At 44.2% G+C, this 20,879-nt stretch overlaps 1 protein-coding gene across 1 annotated transcript in view; it reads right to left on the bottom strand.

Moving 5' to 3' along the window:
* The window catches only part of ME3 (malic enzyme 3), a 306,056-nt gene that overhangs the window by 57,350 nt on the left and 227,827 nt on the right, over positions 1–20,879 (bottom strand). The window contains exon 8 of the mRNA XM_082248513.1: positions 5,723–5,820. Coding sequence (XP_082104639.1) covers positions 5,723–5,820 — 98 coding nt within the window. The remainder of the gene's footprint in view (positions 1–5,722; positions 5,821–20,879) is intronic.

The following is a 20,879-nucleotide window of genomic DNA, read 5'->3' as shown; positions in this document are numbered from 1 at the left end:
AAAAATCTTAAATGGGTGACCACTAATGCCAGGGGTTGTGATGTGCCCTTATCCATAAATCATTACCCTTTCAGCTTTTGGATTTCAAGCTTGAGCCAGACAGCTGATGTTTGGTGATGCACGTAAAGATAAACCATATTGGTTCAATCATTGTTGGCCTCTATCTGCCTTCTCCAGCTCATACTCAGTTTTTCCATAAGATAGCAACTCTGGTGGCTAATTACTAGACTGTCTCCAGAAGGACGGACCCCCCACTATATTATCTAAATCGGCTGACATATACCTGTATAGGCTCACTGATGTCCTGAGAAGAATAAGAGGGTAGAAAGTTTACCCGTTATTCTGCTATGCATAGAGCTATATTTCAAATAGATCTTGTTTATGCCTCCAATAGTCTGCTGCTGAAAATCCATTCCATCCAAATATTGGCTCATGGCATGTCAACTCATGCCCCTGCACTGATTAACCGACCTGCCAGCTCCAGACCATCAGGCAGACTCTGCAGACTTTCCAGATTCTGGATATCAGACCAACAAGTGGAACCTCAAATCCTTGACCATGCCTTGGGAGTAATGAGTCATCAAAGTCAATGCGGTCTTCCCTGCTGCGGTATGTAAGACTTTTAAAGCATATATCCAAGGTCAATTTCAGGCTTTCATTGGCAGGGTTCAATCACATACTTGGTGACAACTGGAATGTTGTGGAGGTGTCTCTTGCATCTCTTGCCGAACATTCGTGAAGGTGCAGAATGAGTGTGGTGGAACGGAGTGGCACAAGTACCGGAGTAGCTGTCTGGTGAAGTCCGCCCTTTAGGTGAGGAAGCTGGGGTTCACAGTTCTCAGGACAGGATACTGAAGCAGCTTGGCACCAGAGCAGGAGAAGGTAGCAGAGCCAGGCAGGGACCAGCGGCAGCCAGGCAACAAGAGACCGAGTCAGCAGGCAGAGCAAGTCCAGGAAGCAGGATCAGTAACAGCCGAGCAGTGCAGTACAGAATCAGCAGGCAAAGACAGATTCTGTAAACAGGCCAAGGTCAGAGAGATCAGACGAATGAGGTTAATGAAGGAGCAGAGGTGAAGTCCAGGAGAAAGCCAGGTCATACACAGGTAAGCAGGTTCAATGAATTAGGTCTCAGGAATATAGGTACAAGCTGAAGACCATTTAGCAATGGATCATGATGACAGACCAGTTTAAATAGGCAACTGGGCTCCAAGTGCAGTCGCTAATTGGTATGAGGCTACGTACGTGCGTGTACATCATGATCGAGTGCGAGCATGAATGCAAGCACAATGAGCTGGAATAGTACTTCTATTGCATGTGAGCAATACACACGCACACGAATATAAGCATAAGCTCGTACTGGTAATCTGGTTTACCTTACAGGTTCGTAGGGAGAGTAGGGCACAGATTTATCAACTGGAAGCAGTCACACAGAAACCTGCTGATGGCTTCCCTGGAGCATTTTCTGGTTTATTCAGATCTGACCAAGAAGCAGCTCCTTCATCAATCCCTGCATGTTTTTGAGAGGGGAAAAATAGACCTTATTTGCCTGGGTGGCAAGTGACCAAAAACCCTGAATAACTATACCTGGGATACAGGATGTAATTGGTATTCCATTGACCATTCTGACAGCCATTATTGATCACTTTGTGGAGTACTCCAGTATACTTTACACATCTAGGCCAACATATTTTACTGAAGAACTTAATACCTCCAAAATACACCATCCCCCAAACTGACACCCAAGACTTCTCCCTTCTGGAGGCAGATAGAACAAATGATGCCTTGGTAGCAATAAATACCCTCCGGTCTGGAAAAACCCAATAGCGTATGGTTTGAACACATTCATACAATAAGCTCTATCAAGACACACATGCCCACGAATATTACCCAGTTCCAAGAGAAAAGTCACACTTATCAAGGACTGTCTACTTTGCGAGGACTTGCCCTTTAAATGTTCTGAGTGGAGTTTGGTTCCTCTAAAGCAATGGAACAATTTCTAGCACCTCATCAGGATCAACACAGACCTTGCAGACAGTACACACACCTCCGGCATCTCAGTTCCCAAGGTGATTAATTTTTACATACTATAAATAACAGGAAACTACATGGATATTATTTAGTTTTTGGAAATCTCCTAATATGAGCAGAACTGTACCGTCTGCCTCACTGATGAATGTCTCGATGCAATGAAAGGATATTTTTAAAATCTGACCATATTGGGCATAGTAAAGTCTGGAATTTGGGAACAAAATTATGACTGATCCGACCTGATGTTATAGATACACTAAGATTGATTTTCTAAACACAAGAAACGCTAAAAAGCTTACTTCATTTGGATGTATGTCTGTAGATGCTGAGCCAGACTACCCAAAACAAATCACTTGATCCAGGGGAAGGTAAGTTTGGTGGGCTGCACTCAAGTGCTATGGAACTGAATAAACTACAACTTTATCAAAGTTGTCCTTTAAGATCAAGCAGCCATAATCTTAATCATTGGAAGTTCTAGCAGATAGGCGATGACCATCCTACCTACCTAAATTTCAACCACTCTGGGTCTGTACAAGTAGAACCAATCTTCTAGACGACAGTTATACGTTTTGGCTTTACTGCCCCACAGTGGGCAAGCAGTCTAGTCTTTTCACACACTTTGTACACAGGCTTGGAGTGCTTTGTATAGCTATGATATTTGATCTTTTTTATTACAATATTTCTAAATTTAAACAGTCATCCTAAGCAGAAGTCAGCTGATCAGGAACATGATGTATAGTCACTATAGTATAGGACACTATGCTAAAGTGAAGTCCACTCATGTTTTAGGCTTAACCTAAATATTTAAAATTTTCCTAGATCCCTTCCATTTAGATTGAAAAGGGATTAAGCATTGTGTTTTTGCAAGATTAAAAGCCTGTCTTCACCCATGTGCTATGAAGCCTTTATGCCCTTAAATCTATACTCCTTTGAACACAATGGGGGAGTTTTACTAAAACTGGAGAGCACAGAATCTGGTGCAGCTGTGCATAGTAACCAATTAACTTCTAATTTCAGCTTGTTCAATTAAGCTTTGACATGAAGCTGCTTGGGTACTATGCACAGTTACACCAAATGCTGTGTGCACTAGTTTAAGAAAATCTCCCCCAATGTTTCAAGTTGATCGGAGAGGAGCATAATTGGGGGATGTGCAAATCTAGAATGCTTCTGATCTTAAATTGGTGCCATGGTAATTCTGCAGCAGTGTGTTAAAGGCTGGCATGGTCAGCTGCTGGGTTGAAAGTTATATAAGATTTTACCACCTGAAGATGAAGCGAGGGCATGAAAAATTAAGGTGGCACAGAGACTAGGGATGGCCCCAGAAATGGTGCAGAGTAGGCCCCAGGGCAGGGTGGAGGAGAACCTGTAATAATGCCAAAACAAGCAGTCCAAAAGTGGAAGATTAAAGAAATGTTGAAATCTCAGGGGGATCATTTCACAAACATAATAACCTATCATGTCCTTCAGTCAGCAGTAGGCAGGGTCAGGAACACCCACTGTATATACAGTCCTGCCAGAAAGGGTGTTAACACTATACCTGATTACAAGTTGATTTTTGGGCAAGATATGGCTTAGTGCCCTACAGCTAAACCTGAAAGGCAAATAGAATCCCTGGGCAAATAGACACTACACCAATCAGCCATAACATTTTGACTACCAACCTGAAGTTGGTGCGTTGAAAGCAGAAACATGGGCAAGCATAAGGCTTTGAGGGACTTTGACAAGGGCAAAATTGTAATGTCTAGATGACTGGGTCAGAGCAACTCCAAAACTGCGGGTCTTGTGGGATATTCCCGGTCTGCATTGGTCAGGACCATCCAAAAGTGGTTCAAGGAATGAAAACTCGAAGACAGGGTCATGGGCGGCCAAGGCTCATTGATGCATGTGGAGATTGAAGGCTGGCCCGTGTAGTCTGATTCAATAGAAGAGCTACTGTAGCTCAAATTGCTGAAAAAGTTAATGCTGGTTCCAATAGAAAGGTGTCCCACGTTGCACAGCAGTTTGTGGTGTATGGGGCTGCATAGCCGCAGACCAGTCAGGGTGCCCATGCTGACTTGTGTCCACAACCAAACTGCTTACAATGGGTGCATGAGCATCAGAACTGGACCACGGAGCAATGGAAAAAGGTGGCCTGGTTTGAAAAATCACATTTGTAATAAAATCATGTGGATAGCCAGGCGTGTGTGTTGCTTACCTGGGGAAGAGATGGCACCAGAATGCAGTATGGGAAGTAGGTGAGCCGGCAGAGGCAGCATGATGCTTTGGCCAATGTTCTACTTCGAAAACCTTGGGTCATGTCATTCATGTGAATGTTACTTTGGAGTCAATGCCTCAACAGATCAGAGGGCAAAAGGTGGACCTTTTCAATGTTAGGTGGGTGGTCATAATGCAACTGTTTAGACACAGTTGGTAGGTATCAATAACAAATGTACACATGTCAAGGGGTATCCTAAACCAGCAGGCCAGAACAGGGGGCTGTTCTAAAGCGGTATTAAAGTATTGGGGTTTTTTTTTCTAAAATAACAAACATGTTATACTTACCTTCTCTGTGCAGTGGTTTTGCAAAGAGCAGTCCTGATCCTCCTCTTCCCAGGTCCCCCACCAGCGCCCCTGACCCGCCCTCCTGCCGGGTGCCTCCACAGCAAGTAGCTTGCTCTGGGGGCACCCAAGCAGGCATGCTCCGAGCGGTGGCTCTGCGTGTCCATTCACACACGGAGCTGTGCAAGCTGTCTCCATCTTGCAGCTGACCTGCCGCCATCCACAGCATCTTCCCAGCCAGACGGATGTCCTCTCCCATCGGCTCCTACAGCCTGATTGTAGAGACCCAGCCACAACCCTACTAAGCTCTACACAGCTTCCACCAGCGTACACGTTTTTACATTTTCCCCAAATGCCAGTGCAACCATTTAGTCATCTCTGGCTTCAATTTATTTTTGACTATTTGCAATAGATGGCGATGCTTCCCACTCCTCCTTGTACACACAGATCCTAAGGTATTCAATTCTTTTTTGGGACAGTTGCAACCTGAATCTTAGTGTTTTTATGATACGGTCTCCCAACACATTGTTGTTGCTTTTTATTTTTTTCCCCTAATAAACAAGTCTACCCCCCCCCCCCACTTTGCACCATAATTTACTTGTGTTTATCATTCTGAACTGGCCAATCAAAACATGCGAAGATTGGCATTCACAAGAACCCTGGCAGAAGATGCCGGCACCGGGGAGGGACCTCATGGGTGTTGGACGGTAAGCATCAGTGTCTTTAGTTTCACTTTAAGGTTTCATGCACACTCTGGGTGATGGTATGTGTCAGCATGCATCACTGCGCATGCAGATGCTTTACGAAAACCTCAGTGCACAGCCTTTTCTAATGCATCTCAATGGGCGGCTGTACACAGAAGCAGCGGGTCTCAGCAATGTTATTATGCAGGGTCTGTATGGCCTCTACAGTCATGTGCATGAAGTCTAAGCTGGAGTTCTGTACCTTGTGGTGTGGTCAGCATGACTCTGAAAATCTACAATCCTGTTCACCAGGCTGGAACTGGGCTAAAACCAGACTGAGGAGTCCTTTTCTTCCACAGCAGTCTGGGTACAGGATTTGGCACAGTAGACCTTCCTCCACTCATGTATCTGCTGCATGGAAGAAGCAGGTAGAACAGACAGTACAGTTAAGAGTAGCAAATCGCTGTCCTTACCTCACCAGCACCTTGAAAGACAAACTTGTGGTCAGAAAGTCTATTGTTTGTGATCCTGAGAGCAGCCAAAATCCCAGCTACCGCCACTGATGCCGTTCCTGAAACACAGAGGAAAGACCATCACACTTCAAAGATCGTACAATGCAAAGGACAGTTATATGCAACATCACCTGTCAATTTTGGGCAGAGTTGTTAATTTGCAGCTTACAGTTGAACTCAAAAACTTTTATCCAAATATAAACCTCAGAGAAGATCTAAATCCACTTTGTATGCACCAAAGTCTTTACAAATGCAGTTATTTTTCTGCTGTCTGCAGAAAACTACAGGAGTCACCCTGCACTTGGAGAGTGAGCCGTTTTTATTACAGAAAGCTCCTGCACAGAGGGAAAGTCTCACACTGGATTACTGCACAGATCTGGAAGAAATACACCAAAATTTAGAATTAAACAAGTCTCTTGTATTTAACCACTTCAGCTTCAACGACGTACCCGCTAGGCTTTGTTGGACTCTATGATATAGTAACCTGGAAGCAATGACATCACATCACTTCCGGGTTACCCGAAAGTAAACAGCCTCACCAATCTTGGTGTTTTGAATGCTTTTAAAAAGGAAACTCTGCTTCTTTTTTTTTTTCAACCTACAAAGTAAAGGCATAATGTGCTAGTATTCATCGCATACTAGAACATTATGTGACACTTCCCTGCAAACAAAGCCCTCGTCGTGCCCACTGGAGGCCACATCCATCTTCACCTGTCTTCCTTCCGGGTCTACAGACTCCGGCTGTGTGACTGGCCAGAGCCTCGTGATGTCATTCCCGTGAATGCGTGCAGGAGCCGCCGGTCACGGCACAAGGCTCTAAAGAAATTGCACAGGCCGGCGTTCGTACGGAGCGCATGCGCCAATGACGTCATTGGCTCCGTATACAGTGGGTATCTCTTAAACGGTGCACGTTTAGGAGATATTTACAGTACCTATAGTTAAGCCTGATTATAGGCTTACCTATATATACAAACATTAGAGGGGAGTTTACTGCCTCTTTAAGGGCAGAGGAGGGAACTGGTACCTTATAGACCCCAGATCTCTCCATAAAGAGTACCTGTCACATGCCTATTGCTGTCACAGATGTTTACAATCCTTGTTACAGTAATAAAAGTGATAAAAAAATTGAACATGCCCCTGTCCCCTCGTCCTAAGGCGAATGCACACATTGGTCTTATGCAAACAGTGATCGTCCCACACATGTAAGGTATCACTGTAAACGTGAGATCATGGGCAGTAATTCTAGCACCAGACCTCCTGTGTAAAGTGGTAATCTGTAAAGGTTTTTTAATCATTGCCTATGAATAGTACAATTTACGCAGTTTGTTGCCATTGCACAGGCATGCGCAATATTAAAACCTGCCATTCCTTCCTCCCCCCCCCCCTTTACCTTCCGTACCTACCCTCTATCCACCCCCCCCCACCCCACCTTATTGGGTCAAACCTATTGTTACTACTTCTATGGTCGCCTTATTTAGCTTTGCCTGTTACTTTGACCGAATATGGTTTGTTGACTCTTGCATTACAGTCTATTTAATGTCTGTATCACTTTTTTTTTTTTTTAAATTTTCAATAAATTTTGTTTAAAAAAAAAAAAAAAAAAAAAACCTGACATGTTTGGCATCTATTTACTCAGCGTAACATTATCTTTTATATTTTACCAAAAAATTGGGGTATGTATTGTGTTTTAACATTTTAAAATTTAAAAAAAGTGTATTTCCCCCAAAATAAACCCACCAATTTATTCTCTAAGGCCTCTGCTTTAAAAAAAAAAAAAAAAAAAAAAAAAAAAAATAATATATATATATATATATATATATATATATATATATATATTTATTTATTTTTAAAGCAGAGGCCTTAGAGAGTAAATATATACAGTATAATGTTTGGGGGTTCTAGGAAATTTCATAGCAAAAAATACTGATTGTCACTCTAAACAAGTTGTAATAAGAAAATGTGCGAAGATAACCACTAGGTGTCAATGTGTCTGCATTCATTTTCAACTTGAGGCTTCGTTCTGCATCTCCGAAGTGGTCAGCTAAATTAGAAATAATTTTAATTCTAAAAACCCCTTTACTGTAGAAATAAAAATGATACCACATTCTGCTTACTGTGGGATGGCAACCAAACCACCTCAGTGCCCTGCCATCTTACCTAATCAATAAGCTAATGAACAACATTCCTAGCTGGTACACTGGATCATAACTTTAAGGTCAACCCAAATTGGATGACATTTAGTTTGCTAATGCACTGTGTAACAAACAATTGCCGAGGCTTTTTTTGTTTTTGCATTTCAGTGCTGCTGATCTCTACAGTGAGGGGAAAAAAGTATTTGCTCCCCTGCTGATTTTGTATGTTTGCCCACTGACAAAGAAATGATCAGTTTATAATTTTAATGGTAGGTTTATTTTAACAGTAATAGACAGAACAACAACAAAAAAAATCCAGAAAAATGCATTTAAAAAAAAGTTCTAAACTGATTTGCATTTTAATGAGCAAAACAAGTCAGCAAGATTTCTGGCTCCCAGGTATCTTCTATACAGGGAACGAGCTGAGATTAGGAGCACTCTCTTAAAGGGAGTGCTCCTTATCTCAGCTTGTTACCTGTATAAAAGACAAATAGAAGAGGGTGCCAGATCAGTATACCCAAGATAAAAAGTGTAATTTATTAGGTATCACTTACATGTAAAAAAGCTGTAAACTGCACACAGGGCTGGTATAGTTGCTCAGATGAAAGAAGCGGTCTCGATGGACTGGAGAGCCATTACAGGCACAGACCATAAATCGCCATGGGGAGAGTAGGCAGCCTGTAGGGCTCTGACACACAACACTGCAGCTGCACAAGCAGACAGATTGAGAGAGGGGGTGGGCCGCAACGTGTTTCTGACACCCTGCCTCCTTCGTCAGGCTATTTGTCGCATGCCTTTGAGGGGATCATAATACCCATCGAGGAGCTGCCGGTGAATGTATGTGTCCTTTCTCCTATCAAGATTACCATCCCCCTGCAATAGTCTTCAGCGGACTCATATGACTGTTTGTTTGGCCAGTGGAGCGCTGACTCTTTGGCACCTGTATATAAAGACACCTATCCACAGAAGCAATCAGATTCCAATCTCTCCACCATGGCCAAGACTAAAGATTTGTCCAAGGATGTCAGAGACCAGATTGTAGACTTGCACAAGGCTGGAATGGGCTACAAGGTCATCGCCAAGCAGCTTGGTGAGAGGGTGATAACAGTTGGTGCGATTATTCGCAAAATGGAAGAAACACAAAATAACTCACTATCCCTCAGTCTGGGGCTCCATGCAAGATCTCACCTTGTGGAGTTCACTGATTATGAGAACGGTGAGGAATCAGCCCAGAACTACAAGGGAGAATCTTGTCAATGATCTTAAAGCGGAGTTCCACCCAAAAGTGGAACTTCCGCTTTAGGGAGTCCTGACCCCCCGACATGCCACATTTGGCATGTCATTTTTTGGGGGGGGGGAATCGGGTACCTAGTTTTGACAGGTACCCGCTCCCACTTCCGCTCGGAGCGCCGCGGCGCCCTGAGCGGAAGTTCTCCTCTCCCCCTCCCTCCCTGCAATCTTCTGGGACACGTCAGAGGTCCCAGAAGATTGCCGGCCAATCACGGCGCGCAGCGCGACTCGCGCATGCGCAGTGGGTACCCGGCTGTGAAGCCGCAAACTGTAACAGCCGGGTGCCCACAGCAGTGATGCCGGCGCCGAGGGAGAGGATCGAGGCTTCCGGCAGCCGCATCGCTGGACCGTTGGACAGGTGAGTAAATGGCTGGAACTCCGCTTTAAGGCAGCTGGGACCATAGTCACCAAAGAAAACAATTGCTACCACGCTGCGCCGTGGATGAATGAAATCCTGCAGCACTCGCAAGGTCCCTCTGCTCAAGAAAGCACATGTACAGGCCTGTCTGAAGATTAGAGGAGAACTGGCTGAAAGTGTGGTCAGAGGAGACCAAAATCAAGCTCTTCGGCATTAACTAAACTCGCCATGTTTGGAGTTAGAGGAATGCTGATTATGACCCCAAGAACACCATCCCCACCATCAAACATGGAGGTGGAAACATTATGCTTTGGGAGTGTTTTTCCATTAAGAGGAAAGGACAACTTCACTGAATCAAAGGGATGATAAACAGGGCCATGTACTGTCAAAATCTTGGGTGAGAACCTCCTTTTTTCAGCCAGTGCATTGAAAATGGGTCGTGAATGGGTATTCATGCATGACAATGACCCAAAACACAGCCAAGGCAACGAAAATGTGGCTTTAAGAAGAAGCACAATCAGGTGCTGGAGTAGCCTAGCTAGTAGCCTAGAGTCTCCAGACCTTAATCCCATAGAAAATATGTGGGAGGGAGCTGAAGGTTCGAGTTACCAAGCATCAGCCTCGAAACCTTAATGACTTGGAGAGGATCTGCAAAAGGAATGGGACAAAATCCCTCCTGAGATGTGTGCAAACCTGGAGGCCAACTACAAGAAACGTCTGACCTCTGTGATTGCCAACTAGGGTTTTGCCACCCAAGTACGAAGTCATGTTTTGCGAAGGAGTCAAATACTTATTTCACTCATTAAAATGCAAATCAATTTATAACTTTTTTGAAATGTGTTTTTCTGGATATTTTTGTTGTTATTCTGTCTCTCACTGTTAAAATAAACCTATCATTAAAATTCTAGATTGATCATTTCTTTGGGCAAACGTGCATCATGTCAGTGGGCCAGTGTTAATTTTGGCAGCAAATTTCAATTTAGTCTTAGTCTTAGGACTAAAATGGTATTTTAGTTTTAGTCCCATTTTAGTCTTCTGCAAGGGTTTTAGTTTTAGTCGTATTTAGTCGACTAAAACTCCAGTACATTTTAGTCGACTAAAACGTCCTACATTTTAGTCGACTAAAACTCATTTTAGTCATCTATAATGGAATGGGTGTAGTTCAATTGTAATTTGTAATGCATTATTTAAGCATTTCTCTACAATTTCCAAACTCATTATATACTACTGCTGGTCCTGGAGTTAAAAATCTAATATGTTATTATTTATGGTATTAAGCTTTGAGCATGCACCAGTGTAAATTTTGGCAGCAAATTTTGATTTAGTTTTAGTTATAGTCTTTGGACTAAAATGCCATTTTAGTTTTAGTCGTATTTTAGTCATCTGAATTGTTTTAGTTTTAGTCGTATTTTAGTCGACTAAAATTGTGTTAATTTAGTAGTCGAAAACGTTTTAGTCGGTTTTAGTCGACGAAATTAACACTGCAGTGAGCAAACGTGCAAAATCACCAGGGGATCAAATACTTTTTTCCTCACTGTATCTCCATTCAGCCACTTCTTGTCTACATGCCCTCCCTCCAGCAGGCACATTGCTTTGGATTCTGGCTTCCTAAATATTGAGAATGGTGGACAATGCCTATGAAATGTGTGCCAGAACGGCCACTAATAGTCTCCACCAGGAGCTCAAGTGACAATGTGGGACAACAGCTGGGAGACAGTTGTCACCTTACAACAACAGGATTCATTTTTGAAGTTTCATTAAGATGTTAAAGCTTATATAACATTTTAGTGGTTGGGTTTAGACTTGATTTTTTTCAATACGGCACTGCTTTACTCTACCTGACTATTGCAGTCATGCGACACTGTACCCAAATAAAATTTATGTACTGTTTTTCCCACAAACAGAGCTTTATTTAATTTATTTTCATTTTTATCTTTTGCGCTATAAACAAATAAAGACTTTTTGTGTAAAAAAAAAAATCTATATATATTTTACTTTCTGCTATAAAACATATCCAAAAAAAATAAAATAAAAAATCTTCATAAATTTAGGCCAATATACATTGATCACCACTGCCATTATTATTTTTCTGTGCTATATACAAAAAAAGCCAGACAATTGTAAAAAAAAAAAAAAAAAAATTTTTTTTTTTTACTTTCTGCTATGAAACATCTCCAAAAAAAAAAAAATCTTCATAAATTGAGGCCAATATATATTCAGCTACTTTTTTTTGGTAAGAAAAATCCCAATAAGCCTATATTGATTGTTTTTCGCAAAAGTTGTAGCGTCTACAAACAAGGGATATTTTTCTTTGTTTTTTTATATTTAATAGCGGCATATAGTGGGACTGCGATATTGCGGTGAACATTCTGACACTTTTTAGGGACCGGTGACACCAATACAGCGAATGGTGCTAAAAACATGCACTGTCACTGTACTAATGACATTGGTCGGGAAGGGGCGAACAAAGTGTTGACTGTGTGCCTAGCCAGTGTTTTACTATACTAGAAGTCTCAAAGAACCCCAAAATCTCATAGTAGGGCCAGCAGCTAACTCTCGCCACACTTTTCGTCAAAGTGCAATCATCTACAATCAGAAAGAAATTACACCAGATTAACCTGCAGGGGGCGTGCCAGGAAAAAGATTACAGTTTGCTACTGACGATCTAGGCAAAGCCAAAGCTTTCTGGAACAATGTACTATGGACTGACCAATCAAAGTTAGAGATGTTTAGCCACAGTAACAGTGGACATGTTTGGCAGAAACCAAAGACAGCTTTCCCTTCATGACCTTTTCTCAGTGTCTGAAATGTAGGGGTGTCAAGCCAAGGTGCATAAACACCCAAAGTGGCTGCACACAGTTCTGCGCTCAGTCACTCCCCACTATCAGTCCAATTTGAAATTTCAGATAGTCTGCAAAGAATAATGACAGCAAAAAAATAAAAATTACAGGTGCTAATACACAGCACCTAAAAGGAGCAGATATATAATAAAAAAGAAATGCAGTTGTATAAACATTTAATTTATTTTTTCAAATGCAAGCAGTGTAAATCACCTACATTGGACCTGGTATCAGCCTCCTGCAGTCCCTGTACAGTAGGGCTGGAGTGTGAAAAGAAGAAGCAGCAGCACAAAGCCATTCAGTTCATGTGCTGAGAAGAAGCTTGCCTATAGGAGGAGAGAGCAGAGTGAGAGTGCGGAACTTATCACTGTGCTGCTGCCTCTTCCACTGTCCAGTCACAGGCTGGGGCAGGTCCTGAATGCCCTGGGCTCAGAGGAAGTGCACTGAATGATTTTGAGCATCAGACAAAGGACATCTAGTGGAAGAACAGAAACAAGAGGGTGCACCAACCTTGCACATCAATTAACCACTTTAGGACCGGAAGATTTGACCCCCCTTCCTGACCAGGCCCTATTTTGCGATTCGGCACTGTTACTTAACGGACAATTGCGCGGTCGTGCGACGCTGTATCTAAACAAAATTCACGCCCTTTTTTCACCACAAATAGAGCTTTCTTTTGGTGGTTATTGTTCACCTGTGCGACAATTTTGAAAAAATAAATAAATATATTTTTCACATTCTGATATATAACATTCCCAAAAAAAATATTTAAAAAAAAATCTAAATTTTATAACATGTTAGGGCCAATTTGTTTTCTGCTGCATATTTTTGGTAAAAAACAAAATAAAATCGCAATAAATGTATTTTGATTGGTTTGCGCAAAAGTCATCGGGAAACTACGGGAAAGATTTATGTAATTTTTTTTTTTTTACCAGTAATGGCGGCAATCTGCGATTGTTTGCTGGACTGTGACATTGCGGCAGACAGATCAGACCCCTGGCATTTTTGACACCTTTGGGGGGACCAGTGTCATTACTACAGTAATCAGTGCTATAAATATGCAATGTTCCTGTAATAATGACACTGGCAGGGAAGGGGTTAACCCTATGGGTGATCAAAGGGTTAAATGTATGCCTCATACTTACTGACGTGTGTGTGGGGGGGGAGGGGGTTCTGTGACACAGACAGAGATCGCAGGTTCAGCTTTGCTGAATCCTGTGATCTCTCCCTGTCTGTCACTGAGAAGATCCGCCTGCTTTGTTTACATAAGCAGGCGGGTCTTCTCACACTTTCCCCGATGATCGGGGAAGAGAGGCGGCAAGCGCTGCCTCTCCTACTCCGGCCCGACTCCTGCTGTGTCTAAACACAGCGGGAGTGAGCCTCCGGCCGCCGAGACCACTAGGATTCCAGCGACATACTGTAAGTCTACATCGCTGGACCCAGGGGAGACGCACTGCCGCAGTAATATCACAGTGAGCAGTCGGCAAGTGGTTAATGGATTATGCATGATTATCACTTGACTCTGAGAAGAGGGTATCTACCCTCGAAATGCGTCAGCCATTTGAAGTGTCTTCCCCATGCTGGGATTTGCGTAGTGGACCAGGCGATGTGGGACACTGATGAGCTTGATATCACATGCTGTTTGTGAGTATACACCGGTTTTCTTCCATAAAGAGGTTTATAAAGGTTGTATAAAATTATATTTCTTCTGGAATAACCAGAACTTTGCCCAGAACCCTGCTTTAATATCTCAGTAAAGGAGCGTGAGTGGCAGCATTAATCGGCATTCCCCCTGCGGTAAATTGGAGGGGACACAGCACTGAATTATTGTAAATATTCAGCACGCAATGCGGTTCATGTCCCATGTTCTGTGATTGCCTGAAACGCATTGGCTGCCGGCCAAATACGAGTAATGGAAATAATGTGTCTTCTGAAAATGCCCTCGGATGATTCATTGTCGCTCTCTGCACAATAGGAATTTTGTGAATTCTCCATCGGGGGAAAAAATATTATGACTCAGTAGATGATGTGCTTTGTGTCCTGGAATGAAACGAGCCCCAGGAGATAGAGTTTTGTTAATCATACACCTCTTCTCTAATTAACAGATTGCCCATTACCTGCAGCAAAGGCAGTCACAGATATGCGAACCCGGAGGAGCTCCACTCAGAGATATTGACCTGCCGCCCTGAAGATTAACCTGCTGTACCCATTAGATCTCATAGTCCTCATTACTGCAGGAGATAAAAGCAGCATGGGCTTCTGTGTGCTAAATCTGAGTGCTCCTGATTAACACGTACTGAATGTACAGGGAAAACTTTTTTAATTTTAGTTCTGGATAGATTGGGGAAGGATTAGAACCCTTGTCAGGTTACAGTTATTGTTGATGTACCACCCTACAAGGTAGGTGCTAGGCGAAGTATAGTGGGCCTTAGCTGCCTAACAGCAGGGCCATGATTTTCAGCTGGGCTCTCATGTCCCCAAGGTGTAGCTGTTGAGATTGGGGAGTCTCCTCACTGTGCTCCATGAGAGGGTTCTCATTGGGCAGTGGAGGAAACCCAGCCAATGGCACACTTAGGCCTGTATCTACCCCAGAAAGGCAGATTCTGCCGCACAGCATTCTGGGAGTGGGTATAAGTTTGAGGGGAGCGCATGACGGAGCGTCTTTGGCAGGAAGCAGGAGGGAGAGTATGGCTGTCTCTCCTCCTGTCAGCAGGATCGGGTGTCCCGGGCGGCTTGCCTGAGGGGATGGAGTGAGCTGAGCTGCAGGGAGGATCCGGTGTGCCGAGGACCAGTGGAGTAGAGGGGGTCCAGTTTCAGGAAAGCATTGCAATTTCTTGAGTACTCTAAACTGCCCCTGGGGGTCTGCCTAGCAGAGGAGACCACTCCAGTGAAGGTCCAAGGGATCCAAGAGCCAGCTAGCTGAAAAGGGGTTGCCAGTGTTGACCCTGAAGTGTAGAGGGGGTGCCTAGTGAGAGGACCCTGAAGTTCAGAGGGGGTGCCTAATGAGAGGACCCTGAAGTGTAAAGGAGGCGCAAGCAGTTGGGTCCTGAAGAGTTAAAGTGCGCAGTGTACAGTGTTTAGAGTTGCAGCAGCACAAACAGTTGCAGAGAAGCTACCTAAGTCAGTGAAGGGCTGGGGGGAGCTGTTTACAGGACTTTTGAGCTAACCAGAGTGTCAGAAGTCAAGTTCCGTTGGTCGGCATCCAGCCGGCGTCAAGACAGCGCTAACGGGCATTTTTCTGCAAAGTGTCCCAGTTGTACCTAGTTGAGCCAGAGGAGTATCCCACTCATTCCCTTCTTCCATCCCCATATAAAATAAACAAAACAAACCAAAGATGCCGGAATGGTCATTGTCTCAAATCTCACACTTGGGTATTCAGCTTAAATGGGCTGAAGGTGTCACCGGTAACCATGGCAGACCCACATCAGGCCCAATGCCTGGAAAACCTGCTACATCTATATCCTAGCTCAGGAGATTCATCCTCTTTGCTTGTCCTGGTAATAGAAAATTCAAAATGGGTGCCCATACAATTATCGAAATTCTGTTGGTCCCTGCTGAACCCTCCAAATTTCGATCCATGTATAGCTGGCTTCGGAGAAGAGGAGGAATATTTCAATAGGAACACCTGTTTAAAAATATTTACATGGCTATTCATCCATTGAAACTGCTGATACACTATATTTTCAAAAGTATTGGAACTGTAATGGCATCCCAGTCTTAGTCCGTAGGGTTCAATATTGAGTTGGCCTACTCTTTGCAGCTATAAACAGCTTCATCTCTTCTGGGAAGGCTGTCCACAAGGATTAGGAGTGTGTCTATGGTAATCTTTGACCATTCTTCCAGAAGCGCATTTTTGGGGTCAGGCACTGATATTGGAGAAAAGACCTGGCTCGCAGTCCCCACTCCAATTCATCCCAAAGGTGTTCTGTCGAGTTGGGGTCAGGTCTCTGTGCAGGCCAGTCAAGTTCCTCCATCATAAACTCGCTCTTCCATGTCTATGGACCTTGCATATGGAGCTTCAAGTTCAAAGCAAATATCCAACAGAACAACCAGAACCCATAACATCCCTCTAGATAGACCGAAGCGATGCCCCTGGAGTCTGCAGACGCTTATGCATTTTGACTGTACCCCCTCTTCATCCGAGCAAAAAAAAGTTTGGACCTCCTGTTAGGGGGTTTGAGGAAGTAATTGATGGACTATAAGTGTGGGGACATAACCCCACTTATGATGGCACTACGAGTCTCTCTCTATAGTGGGGGCAGATGAGACTTTTAATCTTCTCATTTACATATCCCTGGGAACTGATCTGTGAAAGGATAACATGGCTGTGTGAGCAGAGCCAAGGACAGCCACACTCAATTCAAACAACAGGCTGCTCCATGGAGAAGCACCCCTCAATTCAGGTAATTGGGGAGGGGGGGGGGGTTTGATAAACCGACCATCAGGGCTCTTTTTCTCTCAAAGAATAGGTGCAGGAACTCCTCCTTTCTGAACAATTCTTGTCTCCACCCCCTACCCATTTCCGAGCACCGTTTCTTGATTCCACCCCCCCCACCCACCTCTCAGTGCCACCCCTTTTAGAGACTACAGAGCCAAGTATCATTTTGTGGTGCTAAGTAATGTGTATGGAATTTGCCAATAACAAGAAAAGCAGTAAAATAGATGCCCTGCAGCCAGCAGCAATAGACCCTCGCCAGCAACCACACATCTCCCAGCAGCCAGCATCAATAGACCCCCCCCCCCTAAACAGCAGATCCTATCCAGCAATAATTGACCCCCCCAACAGCAACATAAGGCCCCCTCCAGCAAACCAGCAACAACAGACCTCCCCAGCAACAATAATCCGCCATATAAAAATAGATCCCCTCCAGCAACGATAGATCCCCCAGCAGCCAGCATCAATAGATACTCCAGCACACCCCAGCACCCCTTGCCATTACATACAGTACCAATGAATATTGAAGGTGCGTTACCGCTAAAAGAAACCCTTGCCGACCATATTTTACAGTCCCAAAGGTGGACTATGCCTTTAATGGTGGCTCCCATCAACAATCTAAAGTACAAGCGGTTAGCAACTTCCCTCTCTATCTTCACTGCCCTCTATATTAAGTCTAAACGACCCAATCCACATAGCAGGCATATGTAGATGGAAGAGTTTTGTTACAGCCAGAATCCGCATTAATAACTTACATCCATAGAAAAGCCAAGCTTTGAGAGGCCAAGCTGACAAAAAAATAGTTTTAAAAAAACTTCACAGAATCCTCCACCTTCTCATCATTTTTTTGTAAAGATTCATATTTTTAGTGAGCACACATTTGGAGTGATCTCTAAAAAGTTGACTTGAAGGCATGCCATTTGATGCCAACATGTCAGACAAAACTTTTGCTGAATAACGGTGACATCGAAGCTGTGTTAGAGAACATGTGGAGTTCAACAAAAGCTCATTGCAAGAACTTTCTCCTAAAACTTGTTCAGACAGCTGAAATAAATACATAACAGTAAAATAGAGGAGCAGCGAAGCCCAATTACTATTCAGGAAAGACAGTGTGTCAGTGTGTATAACTGATAAATATGGATGCCCCCCACGTGTAACAAATTAGGGTATATGGACATTGTAGCTACGTTTAGAGGAAAAGCTGAGGTTTTCTAATAAATTAGCTGCCTAAATCTCTGATCTACAAATTGTTTTCATATGTGACTTTCACTGAGGACAGTCTCTGCTCATGTCATTTTCCATCACCAGACCCATGTTTGTTAAGTGTTTAATTTAACGTGTTACTAAACCCAAGACCCTGCATTCACTATATTTGGAACAATAACATGGAAATGCAAATATTTTAATAAATATAAACTGCCAAATACCTTTTCTCGTCAGCAGTATATAGCAGTCTTGTGACTTCTATCAGTGTCTGGTTAAAGCTTGGAGGAGGAATTTATTTTCTCCCCCGATTGTCCTATGAGGCTGCAGGACTCCTGACCCTCTGTCAGGACAGTGCTGATTGGCCCTGTGCTGCTGATCACATGCACCCTCCCAAGATATAAAAAAACTCTCTAGCAATACACACCAAACTTAGCATGTTCAGCTTGTCCCCAAGCTCTGTACAATTAGGAAATGATTAGGGGACATGGAAGGAGGGGAGGATCAGAGGAGACAGTATCAAATCGCCTTTTTACAATATGCAGAGGATTAACCCCCTTAGGTTCCACAGTGAGTAGAACAAGCATGCTTTACTTCAAATACAGGCTGATTTTTCGGTTGTGGGTTAAGCAACACTTTAACTTCAGAGGCGGCTGGTGCTCCATGGGCCGGAGACGGACCGCAGCATACCCCCTCCGAACCACACCAGGCACGCACCATACCCCCCCCAGGACCACAGCAGAACACCAGCAGGACCCCCCCCCCCGGCTCACTCACCCTGCCTGGATGCCTGGACATGTACCGCAGCAAGCAGCGGCGGCTTCGGCTTCTTCCCCCCTCAGTCTTCTGCGTCTCCTCCCTCCTCCTCCATGCCCAATGGCATGGCTTCTCCTTTCGGCCAATCGGGAAACGGGTCTCAGGACCCGTTCCTGATTGGCCAGGAGGAGGATCCGTGTGACAATAGCGAATTTTCATTCGCTATTGTCACACAACTGGGTGGGCTCAGGGCGCAGTGCTCCGCCTTTTTTTTAGCCTATTAGAGCCTCTGGCTCTAATCACATGCTAGAAAAAAAAAAAAAAGCCCCATTGAACCCCATGCGTCCGAAGCCCTGCATGTACATTAGCCGAACGTATGGATGGGGGGGCGTCCCCTGCACCCCCAATGCACCAGCCGCCACTGTTTAACTTTCGCTTAATTATAAATGTAAGATTCAGCCTGCAGTCTGCACCATCTAGTGAACAATGTTAGCACTGCAGCCCTGTAACTGAAACTGTAGAATTGGCCTCCATCATGAGCGCGTAAATAGAGTTCCAAACATTCTGTCTGCACCTTATCAATGAACAGGGTACTACCTCCCTAAAAGCTAGTGTTTCTGGACCTTTTTTCTGTAACAATTTCTGCTTTTGCCAGCTGCATGCCCTAACACTCTTGTTTGACCCCCCTGTCTTTTAGGCTTGTCCCTAACTAGGTTTGATTGCGGTCAGCCCGTCCAGCCTCTGTTTCTGCACTTTGGATATGCCACTACAGTTGCCCTCCAATGACAAAAGACATCTTCTTGACATCTAACATTCCAATACATCAGGCACAGCGATGTCAGCAATATTAAAAAGGACTCGGATTATCCATATGGAAAATGATCCACTGAGGAACGCCAGCCATTTCAACGTAACCTTTTGGCCTTCCCATATCTGCTGGGCCCTATTAACATGTCTTTTCAGCAGGGAACCAAACTTTCTCCGCCAATCTCTTGTGCTTCATTTACTTTATGATATTTACCCTGTAATACGTGTTTATCTTCTCAATATAAGTAATGTACTCTACCAAGTGTCATAATTGCTGAAATGTTCAGTTTAGAAAAACTCAAGTGTACTCTAGAGAGGCGGATAAGTGATGTTCAACAGATGAGACCGGAAATATTTGTTGAGTAAGAAAATATTCAGCAGTGAATGTAAATGTGATAGTGACTGAAAAAATACATGTCATCCATTGTCTGCCCAGTGTTCAATGGTTAGGCTGGCCTATCAATGGGCTGTCTGGCCAAGATACACCAGAGATATCAAGTGTTTCAGGATCAACAGAAATGAAAAGGGTATTAAGCTGGCCATAGAAGGTTCTATTCAAACCATGTATGGGCAGGCTGAACATCGATCCAATTTGGGTTCAACCAGGCAGTCAGATTTTACATGCGATTATTGCTAGCTAACTGTTATAGCCGCTAGCAATAATCACTGTGTTGTCCCGGCGTCCTCACTGGTAGAACACAATGGCTCCGTGGGAAGGATTTCCCCATCAACATACCAGGGGCAGACTGGCAACTTTCGGCCCAGGGGGCAAGTACACACCAGAGGCCCATAGTTCAGTGACTCAGCCCCCCTCCCACTTTCCCTCACCCCCCCTCCCACTCCCCCAATCCTCATCCTCACCCCCCATTCCAAGCTGAAGCCCTGCTCCAGATACTCTCTATTTACTGGCTGAATCTGGGTTCCTTACCTGGCTAGCAGGGGAAGGTGGGGGGGGGGGGGCTGGGACAGCTCAGGTTGGGGCTGGTCGGGGCAGAAGAGTCTCCAGTGGGGCATGGAGCCGGCCTCTGTTCTTACACAGTTTACACCATCTATGCTGGGAGGGGCCTGCGCTTTGTCCTGGTTTTCAACTCGCACTCAGTAGGTCAACACCAGGAATCCTTTAGGCTTATCTGTGGCAGAAGCGGTGCAGCCTTTTTACGGGGCATCAGAGCGGCCCAGGGGGAAATTTCCCCCCTGCCCCCTGGCTTAGTCCTCCCCTAACATTGACTGTGTTGCTAGGGTAATCTGTCTATGGCTGTCCTTACAAATGGGATTTTTTCTAATATAACCAGCAGGC

Source organism: Pelophylax lessonae, assembly GCF_965119305.1.
Source record: "Pelophylax lessonae genome assembly, chromosome: 2".
NCBI classification, from domain to species: Eukaryota; Metazoa; Chordata; class Amphibia; order Anura; family Ranidae; genus Pelophylax; species Pelophylax lessonae.
The sequence above is the reverse complement of the archived record's forward strand: the minus strand, read 5'-3'. Positions and strand labels throughout refer to the sequence as shown.